Consider the following 23,367-nt stretch of genomic DNA (forward strand, 5'->3'; position numbering starts at 1 on the left):
GACCTCATGAGAGGCGGCCTGAGCATTCGCCTGTTGGCAGCCGAAAGGGGCCGGCATTAAAGTCAAGCCAGGTTTAAATTAATTTAAATTATTTCATAACAGTACGATACGGGTATTTATGTCAAGCCCCTGTGAGTGAACAGTTTTGTAAAAACACAGCTGAGAAGCATCAGGCACTGGCGCAGACGGCCTGCGGCGGGTCCCCGACCGGGAGGTGGGAAGCTGCTGGAGGGCTGCGCTGGGGGGCTTGTCGCGGGGGCTTCCGGGACTTTCACACCTGGCTGGGTGAGGACGCTGGTGTGGGTGAGTTGTAGCGGGTCGGGCTGTGTCCTAGTGCCCAGGCCCTGTGTCTGGGGGTGAGGGGAGGGGGCTTCCCGAGGAGAGAGGGGGCTTCCTGGGCCTGCAGGATAAGCCCCCCTCGGCGTCCGTGTGGCTCCGGCACCTCCGGCCAGGGCTGCAGTGGAGGCCAGCCCGGAGCCGCAAGCTTCCCGACGGCCCCCGCCCACTCCGCGGGGAGTGGCGGCTCGGCTTCCGGAATGAGTGTCGGAGCTGGGAGGAGGGCGGGCCAGGTATCGAGGCTCGGGGGTGGGGGTGGGGGTGGGGGTGGGGGGGCGACTTGGCGCAAGTCCCACAGTCCCGCGGCCTTAACTGTCTGCTTTCCGGAGCACGGAGAGGCACCTGCCCTGCGAGTTACTCGTACTCGGTTCGGTGCGCACCACATTCGTTCACTGAGTGTGCTGTCAAGTTCCTCGTCCGATTGTGTCTTGCGCAGGCTGATAATTAGAATCGAGTTGCTTTTGCCAGACCCAGGAGCTGCGATCGTGAGGCATGGAGATCCAGAAGACACAACCACAAAATTAGCATCCTTCTGGGGAAGCCCCAGTAGGAAAGTATTCAGGCACCCACGGGAAGACGTTACCACGTGAGGGTGCAGGGTCTTTCCAGGAGGACTGAGTGTGGTGGAGTTCTGTTGGGGCAGATGTATCTAGAAGGTCCCAAGCCTCTTCTGAAGTTACTAGCCTAAGGCCCGTGGACTGGCTCCAACTGTGGGTATTTTTGTAAGTTAAGGTTCACAAGTTTGATTATACTGTCGGAGAGGTACCTCCAAAGTCAGAATGATTACTCTAATCACAGTTGTGTTTTGCCTGAGTTCACATAGGATCCTAAATGGGTTGGCCAAGATTGTATCTACTTATCTTGTAAATGGTTTCAGTGTCACTTTTTTGACTTAAGTAATAGAAGGTTATCACAGTCAGTGATTTATGATAGCGTTTGCACGTTTACGTTTAGAGAAAAAAATTCATTCAACATATACCATATGCCCAGCTCAGTTCTCAAAGAGGTACAAGTAATACATGGTATTAATTTTTTTCATGTGTTTTACCTGATATAACTATCACAAAGGTTTCAAACTAAATGAATTTGCTGGCAGTCCATTGTACTACAAACTATAAATAAAAAATTGGGGACCATGTTCCCCCCATATATATTATTAGTGCATCACACACACTTTTTTTGTGAGAGTGCATACACATGCGTGCAGGCAGGAGAGGGACAGAGAGAGAGTCAGAGAGAGACTCTTAAGCAGGCTCCACGCTCACCATGGAGCCCAGCATGGGCCTCAGTCCCACAAACCTGGGATCATGACCTGAGCCAAAATCAAGAGAAGGACACTCAACCGGCTGAGCCACCCAGGCACCCCTACGCACATTTATATGTACATGTATGTCTATATGTGCATTTTACTAATACAGGAGGTATTTATAGAGCTTCATTTCTCATGCTGAAATATTGGAAGTTCTAATATTTTCTTCTTGCACCTTTGTGGGCCTTCCATATACCACTTTGAAAACCATGACTGTAGTCAACGGCCTTCAGATCTTGGCTTGGATTTTTTTATTCTTCACCATTCTTTCCTTAAATGGTATGTTTGAGGGCTTCAAACAATTTCTTTGTATTTGTGTGATACCCAGCTGACTTGCTGTAACCTTAAATTGCAAATATTTTAATCTGACTGCTAGTTTGGACAACTTTTTCTTCCAGTAACCATTATTTATTAGATTTAAGTCTTCTAGCTGTGCTCAGCTCCTAGTTAGGGATGTTATAAAACCTCTTTGATGGTCTTTTATTAGTGGATGGTTCCTAGAAGACTTTAAGAAACGTACAATGCCAGGCATAAGTGAAGCCAGGAATATTTATCCTAAAACCAACTGTGTCTTCTGTTTCCTATTTCTGTAAGAAAATGAATCAAAACACATTTTTTAAAACTTCCCTCGACCTAGCTTCTTCCAAAAAAAAAGGTACACATGTGGGGCTTCTGGGTGGCTTAGTCGGTTAAGCGTCCGACTTTCGCTTAGGTCATGATCTCCCGGTTCGTGGGTTCGAGCCTCGCGTCGGGCTCTGTGCTGACTGCCAGCTCGGAGCCTAGAGCCTGTTTCAGAGTCTGTGACTCCCTCTCTCTCTGACCCTCCCCTCCTCACGCCGTCTCTCTCTCTCTCTCTCCTAGAAATAAATAAAACATTTAAAAAAAAAAAAAAGGTACACATGTCAATGAAATATCAATATTTACGAACTGCGTGCCCTTCATAACCTTCCATATATCTTTTTCAGGAAGAGGAGAGGGACTCTCTGCCGGGATGGAAGTGTGTCCTTACTGTAAGAAGCCATTTAAACGATTAAAATCCCACTTGCCGCACTGTAAGATGCTAAGGCCCTCTGTACCTGTTGATGGCAAAGCTCCTCAGTCCAAGTTAGCTACACGCCCACACACAACAGAGAGGAAAAAGCCGGTCACAGATTTAAATAACACCAAAGGGAGAGAGTCAGAGACCAATAGTAAGAAAAGAAATTCCAAGTTGGTAAAGGACAAAGCAGAATGGACGACGAAGTCTTTTCCGCCATGGGCTGTTGGTTTGGAAAGAAGTAACACAAAGGCAGATGAAGACGTCCAGAATCGAGTTCAGTGCTCCCTCAGCATGCTAACGGGTACTGAACCAAAGCCTGCTTTCCAGGGAAAAACCAAGGCTCGGTTTTATGCATCAGAAAACACCACTCCTAAAAAAGAACTTGCCAGAGATTTGCCTCCATCAGGGGAAAGAAGAAGTAAGCTTTCAGAGACCAAAGCATCTTTACCTCGTGGCCTGGTAGAACCTTCGTCAAATCAAGATAGAACATGTTCCTCAGCCTTACCTGATGATGTACAGACCGCTTTTCCCAATTTAAGATTGGACAGAATTGATCCCTCAAGACAGAAGCCTCTAGTAAAGTTACTAGATAGGGCTGATGGTGATTATCATAGTTCTCCCGTGCATCTCCATTATGGGGTTGAAAGGGTAAGGTCGTCCTTGTCAAGCAGTGAGATAGAGGCCAAGGTCAGGGACCCCCTCTCAGAAGTCCCTAGTGATGGTAGAGACCCTGAGATTCAAGTAAAGGGCAGGGAATCCCATTTTTTAGATTTTAAAGTCGGCCCGTTAGGTGAAATCCACGTCAGGGAGAGCCAAGGAGAAGGACTTGACCTTGGAGCCGAGGCACGTGGGAGCACAGGAAACGCAGGGAAAAGTGCACCCGTGACGGACACGCAGGATTGGGCTTCTGTGAGCAGTGACGCAAAGGATTTCAGTGGGGACGATTTGGCCACAGAGAGGAAACGTCAAGACGAAGGTCCTGGTTTCGGTCTGTTCACTCCAAGGGGGACGACTTGCAGTGAGCTGCTTTCTGTCTCACCGTTGCATAATCAAAACCCGGCCTCTCTGACTGTCCAGCTTGTTCAAGAAGAGAAAGCATTAGCCTGCAGGGCTCCCCCAGCCCCTCTGTGGCACGGCCCCTGCTGCGGGCCCCAGGCCACGTGGCCCGGCCACCAGCAACCTTTGCCTTTGGTTCTGCGTCACGCCTCTGACGGTCCCTTCAGCCAGGTGGGCGATGCTGGCAGGAAGGGCCTCTCGGGCTCCCTCGGGCTGGAGTGGTTTCCAGAGCTCTATCCTGGTTATCTTGGCCTGGGTGTGCTGCCGGGGAGGCCCCCGTTTTGGAATGCCGTGGCCCAGAAGCCTCCGTTCCTCAGTCCCCAGGGGGAGAGACTCTCACAAGGTAAGCGTGCTCGTTTTCAAGGACCGCCCAGCTCCTCCAGACAGCTCTGGGCCCCTTGCCCTCGTCAGGTTCAGAATACTCGTGCTTTCTCTCAGGTAGCTGATTTTTACCCAGGCGTTGCGTAGACCAGACGTAATCCCAGTTCTGAAAACTCATTCTTGTTCCAGAAGTAGTCGGTGCCAGTGGTTTACCATGCTCCCTGCCCCTCCACCCAGAGGTGAAGGTCAGACTAGGCCAGGCTGGCTGGTGACCTTGATCACTTGAGTTTCTGCATTGGGCCATCGTACGGCCAGTGGATTTGGGGTATTCAAGCTCTCTTGAGAGACTGGGGAAGAGGTTAGGGAAGAAGAGAGGACTGGGTGGCGCTCTCCTCGGAAGCTGTCCAGAGGCTCCTTGCCACTGCCCGGAAAGGGTTAAGTGGCCCCACAGAGCCAGGAAATTCCTCACTTTTTCCTGCAGAACCTTACTTTTATTGGACTATCTCTCTAGTTAGAATATGTAAAGTTTCTTCATTTTCCTCATGAGAAAGCTTTAGATTTTTGTTTTAAGGTTTTCTGGAAGAATAGTTTTTGGATTAATTTTTAAAGTTTGTTTCTGAGAGTGAGTGAGCGGGGGAGGGAGAGAGAGAAGCCCAAGCAGGTTCCGCACTGTGAGTTCGAAGCCCGATGTAGGGCTTGAACTCACGAACAATGACATCATGACCTGAGTTGAAACCAAGAATCGGATGCTTGACTGACTGAGCCCCCCAGGTGCCCATAGATGCAGTTAGTTTAATGTAGCATCCATCTCGGTGGGGGGGGGGGTGTGTGTGTGAGTGTGTGTGTGGTGTTCATCAGTGCTTTTAGATTTGACAGGAGACCTTGGCAACTCAGAATAGCTTTGCACCTGAAAAATCTGTAATTTCTCTTCCTAAAGGGACATATTTTTCTTTCTGGTATATTTTGTATAAATTATTACGTATTCACTGAAGCCCAGGTCGTCCCCTGTGAGAAGCATTTCCTTTGGTAGGGTAAGGAGTCCTTTCTAGAGCTTTCAGGGGGTACCGTGTCAAGTAAAGAGGACTGCTGGCTGAAGCTGCCATTTTCTTCCACCTGCCCTACGAACCCCCCTAACGGCCAGGTGCTCTCTCCGTTGTAGTCCGTCTCAAGGCCAAAGCTGCTCGGGAGCCCCTTTCCCACCCCCATACAGTATCGATATTAACGTCTGAGTTTGTCCACCTCAGCATGCTGGTGCTGCTGGTGCTGCTTCCATCCTGTTCTTGCTGAGGCCCCGCCCCTCTGAGAAGTGGGCGGTGACCTTTATCTCTGCTTTGCTGGTGATAAACCAGGCTGGGAGAGCACACGTGACTTGTCCAAGGTCATGTTGCCTTAAACAGTGGAGCTCCAAGTAGAACGCCCTTTCCACTAAACCATGTTGCAGAAAGTTGACCGGAGCCAGCAGCACGGGAGTTGGTCAGCTGTCTTGATCGCATAGGCACGCGCGCAGCCCGTAGCACATCTCTGGCGCGCGGGACTTCTCCAGTCCCTGTGCTGTCTCTCACCGTGCTGCGGGGAGGGGTCTCTGGTACACCCACTTTCGTTTTAGAGGGAGAGGGGAGGAGACTCACATCAGATTAGCCTCTGCTAGCTAACGTTACATTGTTACCTCATTCAGACCTCATGACAACTCAGGTGACTGTCAGTGGCGTCCCTGTCCCACCTTTGTTTATGGGTGAGGGACCTAAGCCCCAGACATCTTTTATGTATTTACTTATTTGGGGAGGGGTGGCGGGGAGAGAATCCCAAGCAGGCTCCATCTCATGACCATGAGATCGTGACCCAGGCCACCCAGGCACCCCATGCGCCCCAGGCATCTCAAGTGACTTGCCCATGTTCATCCAGTAAGTGGTGGCCAGAATTCAAGTCTCAGTCCATCTGACTTGGACACCCATGGTCTTTATCCTGTGAGCTAGGCTTACACTGTTTGAGGCACTTAGTGGTCATTGTCACAGTTGATTTAAGTTATTAGTTGACAGGCTCCCTTTAGTGGGTCCCAAGAACATAGTACTAGTAAGGTAAGGGCTGGGTTTCTCCAGAATAGTGGTGAAGAGCTATTTTGCTCCCTGGGATTGCTCCCAGTCTGCACTGCTGTGACCAGCTTGGCAAGACTGGTAGCTCTGAGGACGCGGCGGAGTCGGGTTTCTGTAAGTCAGGAATGACAAATAGGTTTACTGAGCTCGGTGGCATCAAGAGCTGAGCCATCCTGTGAGGTTTAGGGAGAAGGATTTTCACGGACTTACTACCCCAAAAAAAGTGTTTTTTCCAGCACTGGAGAAAACAGACTTTAGAAGTTCCAAGATTTAAATCTCTGGAGACTGAGCGAGTACAAGTGGCTGACCGTCCTCAGCAATAGAAATTGGTTTCCTTTGTTCAAAGGAGAGCCTTGCGAGCCCTTCGCCAGGGGAGGGGTGCTTGGCTGAGCCCCGCCCAGATGTCGGTGCCCTAGCTTCTGGGACTGAGGGTTGAAGAGCTCTGAGCCCCAATCAGGACAACCTGATGACCCCATATAGGATGAAAGATTCTTGGACCTCATCCCCAGAGAATGATCCCGAAGTCCGGTCTAAGATTCAGATTTCCAGACATTTTCAAAGTTAGAGTTCTGCAGGTGTCGGGGAGGGCCCCGGGGTGTTGGCAAACAGAAGGTGAGGGAGAGAGGAGGAGGTTTGAATAAAACACAGTTCCTAGAAATTGGGCGGCAGGGAGAACAGAAAGTACGGAAACCCGATAGGGTCACGGGCGTTTAAAGACCCAGAAACAGCTTCATAAACCCTCTTCTCTGAATGAGAGAAAAACACCATTTCCACCGATAAGGTGTTGAGTGAGGGTTTCAAGATGGGACACCTATGACAAAGGGGCTCAGACTAGTCAGGGTCAGAGCAGAGCGGGAATATGACCAGTCAGGAGTAGATCTGCTAGTACCCAGAAGCGACTGGGAAAGGGGACGTGTGTCAACAGCCAGAGGCAGGAGGGGTGCGTTGAGTCACATGTCTGGCATTCCAGCCAGGCCAGAGGGGTGATAGGAAATGGTGGAGGTGCCGGGGATGGTTCTGGTGTTTATGCTAGAGAATGGCGCCGCGGTCACTAGGTTTGGGACATAAAGACATCTATACTGGTAGCGGGTCAAGGACCCTGTCTAGAGACGAGATGGCAGCGGAGCTAGGCCGAAGGGGTGTCGATCAGAACCCAGGGTTCCTGGACGGTGGGAAGGAGACACAGAAGAAACTCTCAGCAACTTCTGTGGGTTCTGAAATGGCCTCTCCTGGGCCTCGGGCGTCCCAAAGTGATGTCATTTGCACAAGTGTGATGGAGCCCTTAGTGGAGGAAATAGGCTGCTGGTTGGAGAAGGGACAGCGTGGAGGGGCCGCCCCATTCCTGACACGGCAGGGGAGGTGGTTTTTCAGCTGCAGTTTTCACAAAACTGCTCCTTCCCATCTTGTTTTCAGACCTTTTCCAAGAAGAATGGGATTTGTCCTGCTTTGTTTTTTTAAGAGACTAATCTTCACCTCATGGAATAATTTTCTGGGTGATTTCTCCGAAGCCAGTGCGGTTTTTCTCATCGGTGGTTCTCAGTGTTGCTTAGTGTCACGATCATTTGGGTGTCACCGCATCTGCTAAACTTGTTGCAGCTGTTCCCTTGTTTATCCTTTCTCCCGATGGACCGAACCGAGACCGGAAGATCAGTGACAGTAGAGATTCCCTTTCCTAACACAGAAAAACAGGGGCAGGAAAGCTGTGAATAGAGAGCATAAACCCTCCTTTCTGGTTCTACGTGGATTATTCCCATGTTGAACATAACCGTTGACTTGCCAGTAAAAGCAGCACGCGTGCCGACCCTAGTCGTCATGAGAACTAGCAGTAGTTAGTGTCACCGTAGAAAGTCACGCCTTCTACTTTAAGGTACAAACCAGATGTACATAAGGGAACGGAAGCAAAAATAAGATAAAAACAGGGAGGGGGGGAAAACATAAGAGACGCTTAAACATGGAAAACAAACAGGGTTCCTGGAGGGCCTGTGGGAGGGGGGATGGGCTAAATGAGTAAGGGGCAGTAGGGAGTCTACTCCTGACATCGTTGTACTCTATGCCAACTAACTGGGATGTACAGTTAAAAAATAAATTGAAACAAGGAAGTCCTGCCTTCTGCTGAAACACAGCAAGTGGTAGCAGATGCGGGCTGTCCCTCTCAGGAAGCATGCGCACGCCTGTTGGCTGCGCGGTCCACTCATCAGACCGGAAGTGTAGCTCAATCCCAATCCCCAGGGGCTCCCCCCGCCCTTCATAGAACCTCTCTCAGGGAATAAACCGCCTTGACCTTCAGCACTTAGTTAACTGCAGCCCTCCAGCTGTTCCGGGATCCTTCCCCGCAGCCTGGCCCCGGAACCCTGGGCACAGAGTGTCGGGAAAGGAGCGAATCTAAACGAACTGTCACAGTGACTTCTGTTTGGAACCGTAGTTCCTTTGTTGGAAAGAAGCTGGCCTGCTCTCAGGAGTTGGGGACCCCCGACCAGACTTCCAGCCTCCAGCTTTACTCTGATGAGGCTCTTGGGAGCAGTCCGGAAAGGTGAGCTGGAGTCATTGACTGCTGGGTTTTGTTGCCGGTTCTGAGCATTTGGAGAAGGGTCTCTTATTTTAGCCAAAATGGTTCCAGCCAGGCTAAGGAAAAGAGAAAGAGACAAATGTGGAGGCTCCCTTCTCTTCCCTCGGTCCATTTTCACCATGGAGCCTGACGTCAACACCAGGAGGAGAGCAGCAGCCATTACGGGCCAGCTTTCCTTTTTTGTGATGCCTCCCCCTGGCCTCCTCCCCTCGCCTCTCCCCTGCCCGCCTGGATCGTCTTAAAGCCCGGAGGGCACTAAACCTCAAGTTCTCCAGGCGTGTTAGTCTCCCCCGACTCGCGATTCCGACCAAACTCCTAAAACAAGAGTGTCTCAACTTTTAAAATTAACACCTTCCACCTTGGGCCTTTTCATCTGTTTAAAAAAAAAGCATAACCCATGTGGAGGTGCGAGAATCCTGTGACTCCGGTCCCGTGGCCCAGGCTGATCGGGGTGACGCGAACAACGGCAGGTCGCGTCACCACGGCAACCACATTTCTCTTCCCACAGGCTGGGTCAGGTGCCGTACCACCGTGCGGAGTGGCGTTGGGGGCGTCACCATGCTCTTCGCAGGGTACTTCGTCCTTTGGTGCAGCTGGAGTTTCAGACATCTGAGTAAGCTTCTCAGTACTCCGAGCCCAGGTCGCAGGCCTCTCCCATGACAGGGACCCGCCAGGGGTTCTCCAAATGGCTTTTTATAGTCCAGTTTTGCGTTCTCTGGCACAGCCCAGGGACTGAGCCCCTGTCTGGGGCTCTGGGGTCTTTTATTACGGGTTTTGGTTATAATGACCTTCACAGGGTGGGACTAGAATTACATGATTGGCCCTGTGCTCGGGTCTCACCGGAAGTCTGCTGCTCTGTGCTGTGTCCCTAAAGCTGTTTGCCCACCAGATCGGCGACCCCCCGTAATTCCTACCTAAGAACCGCCTTTCAGCATTGAAACCAAACAGTTTATACCCCAAGAGAGGAGAGGAGACCTTACGGCCGGCAGTCTTGTGTCTATGGGGCACAGAAGCCTCAGTTAACGTTACTTTCTGCGCTGAGAACACAGCCACCCTCGTTAGGGGTTCACTTGCGCAGGTCCTGTCCAGGAGGAAAGCGTCTGAATGCCACCTCTCTTTTTAGTGCAGGTTAACTTTTCTCATTTTTTATTTTATTTTTAATTTTTTTAATGTTTTTATTTATTCTTGAGAGAGAGACACACACAGGGAGTGTGAGCAGGAGAGGGGCAGAGGGAGAGGGAGACACAGAATCCAAAGCAGGCTTCAGGCTCTGAGCTGTCAGAACAGAGCCCGACGTGGGGCTCGAACCCACAGATTGCGAGATCATGACCTGAGCCGAAGTCGGACGCCTTACTGACTGAGCCACCCAGGCACCTCGTCTCCTGGTTTCTTACCGCTTCTCTCTGTTTATCCCAAGAGCTGCAGCGCTGGCGGAAGTAGTGGCCTGGACACCGAGTGAGAGCACTCCAGGACGTGGGGAGCGCAGCCGAGACCACTGCGGTGCAGATCGGACAGTTTAGAATGGTATTTGGGGCAGGGAGAGGGCGTGAGAAGAATAAAATTATTGGAACCGAACACCGTGATGTTAGGAAGTCCGTCCGCCCCTTTCCCTTGGACAGGCCCGGGTCTGTGTGGACAGGTCTTGGGCTGGCTCTCCGGAGAGACAGTGCTCCTGAGAAGCCTTCGGTTTGTCTGCTCCTGAAGGCCGAAGATGTTGAGGGAGGCAGGAAGGTGACAAAGGTCATCAGTAAAATTTTTTTAAAGCGTTAATTTGCAGTGAGTAATACCTCACTTTTAAATCTCTCTCCCTAAAAGTATTCGCTAAGCTTTGGCATTTTATTAGTCATCTGTATGAGATGCCAGGCTTCACGCCCCCTGGTACAGATTAGTGTCTGAAGTGGCAGGAAATCTGCCTCCATCCGGCCCTTTGGGGTCATTGACACCTTGGCAGGTGTGAGAGCCATAAAAACAAAACAAGGGTGGAGACAGAGTTGCAGGTGAGTCTGTGGGAAATCCTTAACAAATAGTTTTAAACCAATTAAAATGAGATTGCACACTGAACAGAATATTAAAGTGCCTTTTATACATCTTGAGTGTAATAGCAAATGGTTTCTATTGGTCATTTTTTCTAGAAACTTCAGAATCCCACCCCATCCCTTCCTGAGAATTTCAGTGAAACACTTAACACCTTCCTTTTACTTTATCAGGGCTGTTGGGTTTTCCAGGTCTCTTCCCCCATCAAAATAGTCAGCGTTTTTCTGATTTTATAGCTTCTGCTTTGGCCCTCACTTGGTTACTTACAGATAGAAAAGGCTTAGAGGAAACGTAATCTAGATTGCACTGACGGAGAGCTGTTTCTCCAATCCGTTTTTCCAACATGCGAGTTGATTATATATCCTAGATACGTTTATATCTACCTGTTTTATACACATGTGCGCATGCGCACACACATACACACATTAGCTTTGCTTGGGATGTTCTCATGCCAAATGCATGCTGTCAGCCCCTGTTTTATCCGAGCTCCTTCAAGACTTGAGTTCTGGCTCTATCTTCTGCTTTATCTGCCTTTTCTCTTCCCTGTCTCACTCCCCTTCTAATTATCCCCAGCGGGAGTAATTTAATCCTGCATCAGTTTTTCAAGGTTGGGGAAAAGGTATACCAGAATTCCCCGTAAGGAAAACATTCAAGGTTGAGGAGAGAACTGCATTTGTATTACTGAGGACTTCATTGGAATTCTGAAAACAGGATCTTTCCTTTTGAAAGGGCTTTGTGGCCATTCTTTGCAAATGCCCTTTAAGGGAGATGCTATGCTCCCTGCACCTCCCCCTTTGCCTTTAGTCCAGATCAGAAACCCTCAGGGCACCAAGGTAGAAGAGAAGGCTGCCCCTGAGCCCTCACGCAGCTGCCGTGGCCCCTGTGGTGGCCGATGCAGCCCACTCCCCGTTTTGTGACTAAAGTCTTCCTGGAGCACAGCCGTACCTCCGTGGTCAGGTGTGGCTGGGCCAGAACTGAATGCGTACAGCAGACACCACATGGTTCGCAAAGCTGAAAATACCAAGAAAATGTGTGCCGACCCTGCCCTGGGGGAGTGGACCCCCACCCCGCCACCGGCCTCCACGTGTGGAGTGTTGAAGGCAACTTGGGATCGCGGCCCTAAGATAGTTTAGCAAACACAGTTTGGTAGAAGCTTTCTTGACTTACAGCCTTAGAGAGAGACAGAGCATGAGCGAGGGGAGGGGTAGAGAGAGAGGGAGACACGAATCAGAAGCAGGCTCCAAGCTCTGAGCTGTCAGCACAGAGCCCAATACTGGGCTTAAATTCCTGATCTGTGAGATCATGACCTGAGCTAGAGTTGGATCCTTAACCAGCTGAGCCACCAGGCACCCCAATACTGAGTGTGGATTCTTAAAGGGTCCGGAGGACTTTGAAAAAGCCGTTGGCTCTCTGTCCAGATGCTGGAGTGCTGGTTCCTGGCCACTCATTACTTCCCTGTGGGGTGAGGTTGTGCTTGAAGACCTTTCCTCAAGTCTTTTAAGGATTTCCTGATAATATTCCAAAGAGCCCACGTTGTTGAGGTCAGCTGAGAGCCGTTGATTCTTTTCCTAGATTCCAGTCTAGACCAACTGCGTGATCAAAGGAGCAGTTTCCGCTTACAGTAGCGATGGACAGTTGGCTCGTGGGGATGTATTTACTGCTCACATCTGCAAATATCCCTGCAAGATCGTTCATTTGTGCAGCCAGTCCTAATCGTGTCTGTGACCCGGCAGATCCAGGGCTCCATCCAGGAAGGCGAGAGATTCTTTTCAGACCTGGGGTCGCAGCTGAGTGAGCCCATTACCTGCGGGCATGAGTCAGGAGTAGCTGCTCTTCACAGAGCCGAGAGAAAGCCAGGGACGCCCCTAACATGATGGTCCGTGTTAAACAGCCTCCTTGATGTTGCCTCCCAGAGTGATGCCTGGTGCCTCCCACGGCATGGGCAGGACCCCCCCCCCCCCAGGTGAGAAGCAGTGTCCGCGGCGGCGGCGGCGGCGGCGTGGATTTCCAAACCTTCCAGCAGCGCACAGAGAATCCGTACCAGGCGGTCCATATCCACCTGTGAGAAGACTTACGGGGAGGGTCCCTTCCGGATGGTTGGAAATACTTGCAGGCAGGCCCGAAGGCCCTGGCTGCACCCATGTGGTCTGCGTTGGGGGTGGGGGGGTATCCCTGGTCATAGCTCCTGGGCTGGAAGCCTGAGTGACCATACCTGAAATACTGAGTTTACTGGGGGAAGTACGTTTTTCTAATACATACGAAAATACTTAGCGATTAAAGGTAATCCTTTGTACATTAGCAACAGGGTGTTTTACTCGTTCTGGGCAAACATTACCATTACCACGTCCTTTTTTTACCCTGATTTACATACAGATTCCCCCGATTCCCCCGCTCCCTGTGTTCCTACCTCATAACAGTATTTTCAGAAATTCCCTCTCACCTGATGATTTGCCTCTTCCAGACCCTCACCTTTGAGATGGTGGCCATGGCCTGGGGCTAGTTGTCTAACTTCCTGGAGCCTCTTTGGAGGGTCTGGACAGTAAAGTGGCGACAGTTATACCTCTTTTGCAGAGATCCGGTGGGATTAGAAGACCTGCACGGTAAAGTCCGGCAGGGCCTACGTGTGGTAGGAATTACATTATAACAGCTCCTCTGAACCCCCGGTGGCCTCTTGCTAGTTCAGATTCTGAACGTGAACCAAGCGAGAACAAGCCTGCCACAGTCCCCGCTAAAATGCGGCTGCCCTTTGGGGCCTGCCCTGGCCAAGCCAAGTGCTGTGCAGAGTTCTCTACCTGCATTCTCTCATCCTTAGGACCCCCTGGAGGCCGGCGCCATTAGGCTCATTTGTCACACTGAGGAAACAGGCTTGAGGCTAAGCAGTCTGCACACACGGCTGTGTTTGAGCAGCCCAGGCGGGGCTGACCCCCAGATTCTGGGGGCGGCATTCTGAGATTGCCCTGTCCCCTTACCTTCCAGCCCCAGGGTCTGGGCAGGTGTCTCCATCTGCCACGAGGTGGGGGGCTTCATACCACACCCCTTCTACTGATGTTTTCTCCCTTTCTCCGAAAGGCTCCACTTAGCAACACCTCCCGCTCAGTGGGTCAGATCGCATTGGCGCCTGACTCCCGCATCTGCATCTGCGTAGACAGTATGGCGTTACACAGGCCGGGTCCCGCCCACACCTCCCCAGGGCAAGCCTGGTTTGTACCGTCTCCCTCCCCATAATTCCTCACATCCGCCACGCACAGAATACAGCCTTCAATTTAAGGAGCCGTAACAGGGAAGCCACTGTCATGCTAAAGAAAACCGTTGAATTTAATCAGCAGTTTGTAGCAGCAGGGGAGGCAGCCGGGGCTGTTCTCGCGGCAGGTGTGGGCGCCGCGCGGTGGGGCGGCTCTTCTCCGCTCGCTTGGGTTTGGGGTTCATGGACATGCCGCTCCCCCAATTTAGGGATTACCCGCCCGGCCACAGCCCCTGTGCCTCCAGCCCCTTGTGGCTCTGGCAGCTCGTTCGCGGACGGGACGAGGAAGTCGCCCGAGTGCAGCCGCTACTCCCACACCTCCCACCCTGTGTGGGCTGACGTAGCAGTCACCGGGACATGGGGACAGCATGGCCCTTGGGTCTCTTCGCCAGAAGGTCTTCAGTTACCCCACAGGCCAGGGTTGTCTTCTGATAACTCCTACCTGCTGGAGTCTTACTACACTTGCTGGCATAATGCCCCGGTTTTTGACACTAAAAGAAAGAAATTAATGGTGTGACTTTCCGTAAATTCAGATCCCAAGAGAAAAATCCTAACCTGTCTAGGGAATCACAAGAGCTATTAGCTGCCTAACTACCTTTTTGATGTTGCACAAGTGGGGAGGGGAAGAGAGAGGGCGGGCAAATTCCAAGCCGTCTCCTCACTCAGTGCAGGGCTAGACGCAGGGCCTGAACCCACAAAGCCACGAGATCATGACCTGAGCCGAGACCAAGAGTCGGATGCTTAACCGACTGAGCCACCCAGGCACCTTTGATGGGTTCTATCTTAAATGAAGCTCCATTTCAGGCCCGAAAGACCCTGAGGTTCCAGCCAGTATCGCCCTCCTGGAGGACGGCTCTGGATGTGCAAAGGCCCGAAAGTCAAACATACGAGAAAGGCAAGGGCCCTGCTCCCTGCCCTCTGCTGAGGGAGCTTCTACAGCAGAGAGAAGCCAGCAGCACAGGACAGTCGGGGACCTGGTCAGCCCAGCTGGTGTGACTCTGGCTCGCAGGGTTGTGAGCTGGCACGCTAGGTGTAGAGATCACTTACAAATAAAATCCCCAAGACAAAACAAAAAGCACAGAACAACATAGAGTTTATCCGGAAGGAAGGTATGTCTGTTTTTCTTCTTGATAAATGGGGGAGGGTGGGGGAATCAAAGTGCTACATTCCCTTCCTTGAGGAACATTATATATCAACTCAGAATTGATAGGCAGCAAAGCAGCTGATGAAAGCTGTTTAACCTACTAGCTTTTAAAGAAAGTAAGTCTTGTCTGGCCAGAGAAGTAAGTTGGATGAGGTCGTGGAGACAGGGTAACATTGGGGTAACCAGTGCCCCCTCACTGCCCTCATTCACACCCCTAGACCCCAGTGTGGTGGTCTTACCTGACCCAAAGGGGTTACAAGGCTACTCCCCTTACTTCCCCCTCGCCCTCCACAGAGCAGTAGCCTGGTGGGTCCGCTGCTACTCACCCTGTAGCACAGGCCAGGCTCCAGCGTCCTGAGTCCCAGGTGGTAGGAAACCAGCTGCTCTGGGGGCCTCTGAGCAGGGAGAGGCAGGCCCCTCATCGGGGAAAGGGGCTGGCGAGGTCCCCAGGCACAAGCAGGAGGGGCTGAACCCCGTGGCCAGTTGACAAGCTGCTGATAAAGTCAGGAGAAAACACTGCAGACACGGTGACTTTACACTGAGAGCAGAGGCTCTGGCCTGGTGTTTAAATGCAAACCTGGGTTCAAGGTGCTTTATGATTACGGTTTTAATGGCCAGAAGCGTGCCTTCCGATGGGCCTTAGAAATGGGCTTGTGAATTGCAAACAGCGACTGAAGAGGCTTCCGGCCTTCCAGCCGAGATCCCACTTGGACGCAGCAGAGGGCGCCCTCCGTGCCCTGGCCCGCCTTTCCTCTTGCTGAGGGACGGGATGTGGGACCACTGATTGACGGGGCCTAAGCGCCCGCCCCCCGTTCCCACGGCCAGACTGAACTGGCCGTCCAACATTCAGCCGTCCTGACCAGGGGTCAGCAGAGGCTTTGCAGGCCGTCTGGGCTCCATTGCAGCCACTCAGGCACGAGACCGGCTATAGATGATGGGGACATGAGCAATAAAACTACGAGCACTGACATTGCCACGTGTTACAGCATATTCTGGGGTTGTTGGGTTCTTTTTCCCCCTACGATCTATCTTAGAAAATCATTGTCAAGTGCCAGGCTGTACAAAAACAGGCAGTGGTCAGATCTGGCCCCCAGGCTGTGGTTGGCTGACCTCTGGTGCAGGTGCGACCTTGGACCACAAGCCCGGAGCTGGGCCCCTTGTTCTTTCTCAAAGAGCCACACACACGTTGGGCTCCTGGCTAAGTTGGAAGAACGTGGGACTCTTGGTCTCAGGGTGGTGGGTTCGAACCCCACGGATTACTTACACACACATGGCCTCCACCTAAGGAGAATTCAGGGGCTGACAAGCAGAGCAGTCCTACCTGAAGCAGAGGTTACGGAGGTGGGAGGGGGTCTGGGCCGCGGCCTCTCCGGGGACTGGCGGGTACTTGGAGCAGATCGCGTGAGAGGGAGGGCAGCTGCGCGCGGTACCAGAGTAAGAGCTCTCCGGGGAACAGGTGCGGTAAAGGGAACGAAACACACCCCTGCCCCGTCCCTGCCTGCACACTCACCTTCGGGTAACTCTGGTTGAATAAAAGATTCGTCTTGGGACTGAGTGAAGTACAGAGAGAGAGAGAGACAGTTACAGCCTGGCTCCAGCCCCATCACCTGCTCATTAGCATGCCCCTCGCCAGACTACTGCAGATTTCCGGTTGCTGAGCCCTGCGGGGAAAGGAGCCCATGCCCCAGCCAGTGGGGAGGGGGAGAGGGAGAGAACTGCAGAGGGACGGGGTGGGTTTTAAAGGTTTCTGCTCATTTCTAGAACAGTTTGGGAAGAGCTATATGCCTGTGCCCCGCACAAATACATATGAACAGCCTAGGATAGAGGACAGTGCAGCCCTGAGCAGGGGGGTGGGGGTGGGGGCCGGTGCAGGGTGAGCTAGCAAGGAAACCACCCCGGGGTGGGGGGGGGCGTGCTCTCCAGACACTTCATTTCCCACCTTGGGCCAGTGAAGGTATGAAAGGACCCAGGAAGCGGGCCCTGTACTAGATGGGAGTTGCTAAGCTAAGTGTCATACTTACTGGGCAAATTGGCACTTGGGTCCCTCAGGGCAGAAGCCCACGAAGTAGTTAGCACACATTATCTTACGGACATGGCGGTGTTTGCACAGGGGACCTGCTGGGCAAAGAGCAGCCAGAAACACACACGATAGATCTCACCCGGAGGGTACGGCAGCCCTAGCTCTCCACTTAACAGGGCATATAAACCTGTCCTCTCCGGGCTGCCCAAAGCACCTGCTTCCTAGCCACGTGGCCGAGAGGGGAACGGCCACCTTGGAATGTGCTGGGGTGGGTGCCAGCTGGCCAGTCCTGAACAGTAGGGTCGGAAGTGTCCCTAACACACTGCATCTTGGAGGATTTGCGTGGCTGTAGACTGTCATTTGTCATCTTTACTTAGCTCCGGAAGCTACAGCTGAGGAAAGGCTAACCCCACCACAGTTTATTAATCGTCTCCTAAGATCTCCCCAAAGGCACACTGCCAAGGACTCAGAATGACGCGCCTGAAGACCAATGAAAAGAAAGAACGTGGTACTCAGAGCACAGGGACTCCGATGGGGGGACCCTGCCTCTTAATGGGCACGAGCAGCATGCTTAGGTGACAGCACACCCCCAGGGGGTAAAAGAAATAGAGAAGAGAATGCATGTGAACAGTCTCCTCTGGGCCAGACCCTATACCAAGGGCTTCCTATGAGGTCCTGTATCTGACCGGCTCGATTACCCTATAAGGGAGCCATTTTCCCCTTCCGTAAGTGAGGAGATGCATTCAGCGATTCGTTCAAGGTCACACAGCCGATATATTCTGAAGTGACTGGGATTTGAACCCACGTAAGCCCGCTGGGAGAAGCCACACCAGGCTGACTGTTACAGTATCACAGAGGGTTCTTTCCTTCAGAGCCAGCCTGGAGAGAACTGTGGAAAGGTCTCCCATTGGGATTTTAACCCAGGGACACACCCCACGGGGCCTTAGCAGGAACACGCATCCTTCCCCTGCTGGGGTCTCCCCCCCCACCCCCGCACCCCGATCGCCTAGCACTCCCTTTCCGTCAGGGCTCACCATCCTTGCAGAAGCCTTGATCATACCAAGGACAGTCCCAGGTCTTGAAAGCTGGCTTCAGGTGGAGGAAGGGACACTCCTTGTTGTTGCAATCACCTGAAAAGCCCAGCATTCCTTATGGCCATTTCCCCCCTTTCCCCAAAGTGGACTGACCACACCCCTTGCCTAAAAGCCACTTGCCTTCCTTCCGACAGCAGCAGCTTTTCAAAGACAGCAAGGATTTTCTAACCCTTCCCTCAATCTAAGAAGGATGCATCCCAGTACTACTTGCTAAGTAGGGCTTGGGTAGGAATAAACACATCTAGAAAAGTGGAGGCAGGGCCAGGTATCCAGAAGGAGGGACTGGAACAGAAGGCATTTGGAGGTCACCAGAGAGGAAGGAACGAAGGAGAGGCAGGGAGAGGAGAGCCAGGGCGAGCCCCTAAAGATCCAAGAAGACTCAGTGTGGATGCATTTCGATTAAAGCCCTCTGTTCTGCGTCTCCGTGACAGAGGCCTACAGTGCTTCTCGAATCAGGGCACAGTCCTTTCTGGTGGAGATGCCAAGAAGAGCCATGGACTGCTCCCAAGCTGGCACTGGCCTGATGCTAGATGCTACCCAGAGACCCGTGTAGTTGCACCATGTCTGTGCCACAGACCAAGACTCAGGTAGGTCCCCTGGAAGGAGCCAGCCTTGTGGGACAGACCACTTGAGAATTGTCGTAAGAACCCTCTTAGATTTCTCCCCAGAGGCCCAGGGGCTTTGAAGGAGCCATGAGGAGAATTTGGCTCATTTGTCACCTCATTTGCGTAGAGAATTGGCAAATGCTTCCGATCCCATGCTCCTTCAAAGTCTACAACTCGTTGCTTCTCAGAGCCAGAAGGAACTTCATGGTGTTCACCTCACTGGTTTTCAAACTGCTCCAGAGACCTACTTAAATGTCTTCTGCAAAGCAGGTTTCACCCGAAGAAGAGCACCGCTGATGCTGAAGAAGAGTCTGAAATCACCATTCCCTCCTGGCCTTCCCCATCTCACGAACGAGGACAGCAGTGCTCAGAGAGGGGAACTGCCGTGAGCAGCCCCGGGCAGAGTGCTGACGCTGGGCTCCCGCCTTCTGAGGAATGGAAGCGACATCCGTCCCCTAGGGCCGGTGAGCATTCGATCCAGGAGGCAGTGGAAAGTCACCTGTGCAATGCTGCCTTTCTGTCCTGGCCTGGATGCACCGCGCTGCATTCCTCTGGTGGCCAGCAGGTGGCACCCTCGCCTCACCCTCCAGCCCGCGTCTCCAGAGTCCCCGGTCCCTTTTAGAAGAGCCCAAAGAGCTGCATTGCCCAAACCCTGGGCCCCCTCGGCTGCCCCCTTCCCACTCCAACACCTCCCAACACAATGTTCTAAATAAAACAATTTACTTCCAATAAGAATGATAATTACTTTGGGGGCGCCTGGGTGGCTCAGTCGGTTAAGCGTCCGACTCTGGTTCAGGTCATGATCTCACGGTCCGTGAGTTTGAGCCCTGCGTCAGGCTCCGTGCTGACAGCTCAGAGCCTGGAGCCTGTCTTCGGATTCTGGGTCTCCCTCTCTCTCTGCCCCTCCCCGCTCACACTCTGTCTCTCAAAAATAAATATAAAAAACTTAAAAATTTAAAAAGCAATAATTAGGGGCACCTGGGTGGCTTAGTCGGTTAAGCGTCCGACTTTCACTTAGGTCATGATCTCACGGTTCGTGGGTTCGGGCCCCGCGTCGGGCTCTGTGCTGACTGCCAGCTCAGAGCCTGGAGCCTGTTTCAGTCTGTGACTCCCTCTCTCTCTGACCCTCCCCTGCTCACGCTGTCTCTCTCTCTCTCTCCTAGATATAAATAAAAAATAAATAAATAAATAAAAATAAAAAGCAATAATTACTTTGATATGATATTAGAGATACTCATTACTCCAAGAGCAGAAAGAGAGGTTACATACTATACTCAATGGTTTCCACGTACGCCCCTCACAATGAGAGCTTTTGAGGGCAGAAGGGAGCCTGGTCCTGTACCCATCCCCAGCACAGTGTCCGAGTCCCGAAAGAAAACCAATTTTATTGAAGGAATTAATAGGTGCCATTTTGCGGGGGCACCTGGGTACCTCAGTCGGTTAAGCTTCTGACTTCAGCTCAGATCATGCTCTTGTGGTTCATGAGTTTGCTGTCAGCACAGAGCCCAATTTGGATCCTCTGTCTCCCTCTCTCTCTACCCCTCCCCAACTTGCGTGCTTGCTCGCACACACTCTGTCTCAAAAATAAATAAAAATTATTTTTTAAAAAAAGTGGCATTTTTAAATGAAAGAGGTTTAGGTGGTGACCAAGGGGAGCCGGGCCGCAGGTAAACTTTGTCCTTCCCTTCCAAGAACACATGCGGGCAGCTGGCCCTCAAGTCCGAGCTGGCAGGACACGGAATTCTGGCCTGGGAGGGGCTCTTTGGGGACACTTCGCCTTCTTCCTGAATACCCGGGACCTCCCCCACCGCCAGCCCCCGCCACCGGCACTAAGGGCAGCTACCCACAGCTGCCTCAGTCAGAGATGTCCCTGGGGGCCGTGCCTCCTCTCTCCCTCGGCCACTCTTTTGGAACACAGTTTGGAAAGCCCTGGACTAGATAATCCTTAAGGCTCCTTCCAGCTCCAGAAAGCACCGAGCTGTAGAATTTTAAGGGAAGCTACTTTACGAGATCTGTAGCCCATTTGCTGATTCATTCTTTTTTTTTTCCGAAAACTATACTTTATTTGTGATGAAAATTGCTTAAAACATAGACTGTGCCAAAGATATTTTGGGAGGTCTAAAGGCCCTAAAGGCTTGGGTTGTATAAGGCCCACACTCACTGAACTCTCTATATTCTTTGTTTTTTTTTTTTTTTTTTACAAATAGTTTATTGTCAAATTCTTAAATGAGGTGGCAAGTGGCTACGGCTTCCCCCTGGGCAGCCCTGTGCGTGACAGAAGGATGTCTGGAGGCCAGGGGGACGGAGGACACTGGTCCCTACCCGACCACACAAGATAATTTTAGAGGCTGCGCTTCTGAACCTCATGACTGTAGGCTTACGGTTACCCTGCACTGCCAATAAGAGATGCTAGCTTTCCTTTCCGCTTAGAGAAACAATGCAAAGTTTTCTTCTAAAATAAGACTCTGTAATAGCAAGACAATTGAAAGAGGGGACAGGGATACAGGTCAACAGGACAGGTGCTTTCTGTGTTTGGCCGTGACCGTGACTTTCAAATGCCTGCTGTTTGGGAAACACTGGCCTGGACCCACCAGGGACAGAGATATGGCCCATTCCAGGCTTATTTCCGGACAGTCAGGCTGGGTCTGTGATTAGCCAGGACTGCAGAGGGAAACAATTCAGCCTTTGAGTTCAGCCACACCCCACCCCTCCCTGGGGAGGGCGACCAGCATGTGCCTGAGCCCGTGGGGCAGTGAGACAGGGATCCACTGTTCCTAGGGGGGTGCAACAGCAGGTGCTTGGGGCCCAGAGAGGCCTGGTCTGCCACCTGAGACATACACAGCCTCCTTTGGGCACCCGTCAAGACGTCATTCTGTCCCCCCAGTCCCCACTGCCAACACCCCCCCCCCCCCAAGGGTAAGGGCTGGAGCCAGGAAGGGGCGTTACCGAACTTGGAGTAGAAGTAGCACTCGGGCATCCGGGTGACATCGTACTGGTGCAAGAAGTTGCACTGGTCGCCCCTCTTACACAGTCCCCGCAGCCAGTGCTTACACACCACCATCTTCTCCCCTCGGCTGTGCCGGAGAGGGCAGAGTTTCCCTGGGAATATCGGAGCACCCAGCTGGGAGGCCCCCCCTCTGCCTGGGGCTCCCCAGGAGAGTGCTCCCCTCTCCTCCCCTGACCCCTGGCGGAGGCCACACGGAGGAAGGGCTGTCATCTTAGCACTATCGCACGTCTGCCCAAACGTTCCTCACTGCCCGGCCTTGCCCTTGCCTTTGCCCTTGCCCTTGCCCTTCTCAAACCCCGGGAAGCCCCAGCCAGGACCCTCACAGCTCCCCCCACCCCTCCTCCGGGCTCGGGGGGGGCTCCTACCAGAGAGCAGAGCTGGGGTTCCAGCCCAGGGCCCCCACCCAGCATGGCCCCTGGCACACATTGCTCATTAAGGACCTGTTAAAACCAAGTCTCAGAACTCCCCACAAAGGTTGTGTTGACCTAAGGGCCGGCTTTGTAGCAACTTGGAAGGAAGAAGAAATGTCCTATGTAACTCAGTTATCTTCTTAGGGGGGAGCTGCCGTCGGCAGAGGTGCCCCAGGGCCCACATCCCTCAGCAGGACCAGCCTCGTGCTTGGCCACCCACCCCTCTGATAGAATGTGAGGGGAGCTGGGAACAGGCTCTTTGTAAATAGTCCTGCCCTCCCCGGGCCTGGGACTTGCTTGGGTGTGACCTTCACCAGAGCACTTGGAGTTCTTTGCAAGAGGGTGTGTATGTGTAGACGGTCGCTGCCCCCGCCTCCCCCGGTTCATCTGCTCACCCACCTTTCTCACAGAGCCCTTTGGCGAAAAAGTTGCACACAGCTGAGCCGGACTCTAAAAGGGGAAGAAGGGAAGAGAGAAGGTAGCTTCCCAGAGGCTGCACCTGCCAGAGGGTCTTTTCCTCCTCGGGAAGCCCCCACCCACCCCCACCCGCAACCCTGAACCTCCTCAAAGCTCGGGCCTGGGGGCCAGGTCCCAGCTCTTTGGATGCTGGCCTCCAGCAATGGCCTCAAGACCTCAACACCGAAGCCCCCAACTCTGAAACACAGGTGCTGGCGGGGCCCGAGCCCGCTCAGGAGGCCGATGTGGACTTCCCTGGCTTCTTACAATTCCCTTTCTGTGTCTCTCTGCTTTCGCAGTCTGGAAAATGGGCTGCCTGGAAGTCAGCTCCATTTTCCTGGAATCCTGGAGAGGATGTAGGAGGGGAGGCTTCAGCCCCTGGGAAGGGAGGGGCTAAGCTGAGAATCACAGAAGGCAGGCCCCAGCCCCCCACTCGGTCCCCTTGGTGCGCAGCAGTGAAGGTGCTGCCGGTCAGGAGCCCTACACATCAGCACATAGTCCCCCAGAGGGCCGGCTGACACTTTGTCCTCACTCACTGTCCATGCCCTGGAAAGGCAGGAGTCCAGTGCCTTTTTGCCTCTCTACATCCTTCTCGAAGGTGAAGGTGAACTGGTCCAGCCCAGCAATGATCTCTTGCAT

General features: G+C 52.6%; 2 protein-coding genes across 6 annotated transcripts; one reads left to right on the forward strand and one right to left on the reverse strand.

The window, feature by feature from the left end:
- The first annotated feature begins 7 nt into the window (after positions 1-7).
- Positions 8-13,016, forward strand: CUNH17orf80 (chromosome unknown C17orf80 homolog). Of its 5 annotated transcripts, XR_005527953.1 has the most exons (6): positions 8-71; positions 2,611-4,083; positions 8,574-8,681; positions 9,226-9,330; positions 10,135-10,241; positions 12,665-13,016. XR_005527953.1 is itself a non-coding variant. In XM_039229767.1 (5 exons), the coding sequence occupies exons 2-5, from the start codon at positions 2,637-2,639 to the stop codon at positions 10,155-10,157; spliced, it is 1,683 nt and encodes a 560-aa protein (XP_039085698.1). In that variant the 5' UTR covers positions 8-71; positions 2,611-2,636; the 3' UTR covers positions 10,158-10,823. The 5 variants fall into 5 exon arrangements, 4 of the variants coding, with proteins under 4 accessions (XP_039085698.1, XP_039085701.1, XP_039085699.1 ...); XM_039229767.1 differs by lacking the exon at positions 12,665-13,016 and having other exon boundaries at positions 10,135-10,823; XM_039229768.1 differs by lacking the exons at positions 8-71; positions 12,665-13,016 and adding an exon at positions 226-303 and having other exon boundaries at positions 10,135-10,823.
- Positions 13,017-16,453: 3,437 nt separating this feature from the next.
- CPSF4L (cleavage and polyadenylation specific factor 4 like) lies at positions 16,454-23,367 on the reverse strand. The gene is made up of 6 exons (XM_039229796.1): positions 23,265-23,367; positions 22,672-22,722; positions 21,802-21,954; positions 18,191-18,286; positions 17,158-17,251; positions 16,454-16,553 (listed from the first exon to the last, which is right to left on the reverse strand). The coding sequence occupies exons 1-6, from the start codon at positions 23,365-23,367 to the stop codon at positions 16,454-16,456; spliced, it is 597 nt and encodes a 198-aa protein (XP_039085727.1).

Source organism: Hyaena hyaena, unplaced genomic scaffold, assembly GCF_003009895.1.
Source record: "Hyaena hyaena isolate Hyena2069 unplaced genomic scaffold, ASM300989v1 scaffold_39, whole genome shotgun sequence".
NCBI classification, from domain to species: Eukaryota; Metazoa; Chordata; class Mammalia; order Carnivora; family Hyaenidae; genus Hyaena; species Hyaena hyaena.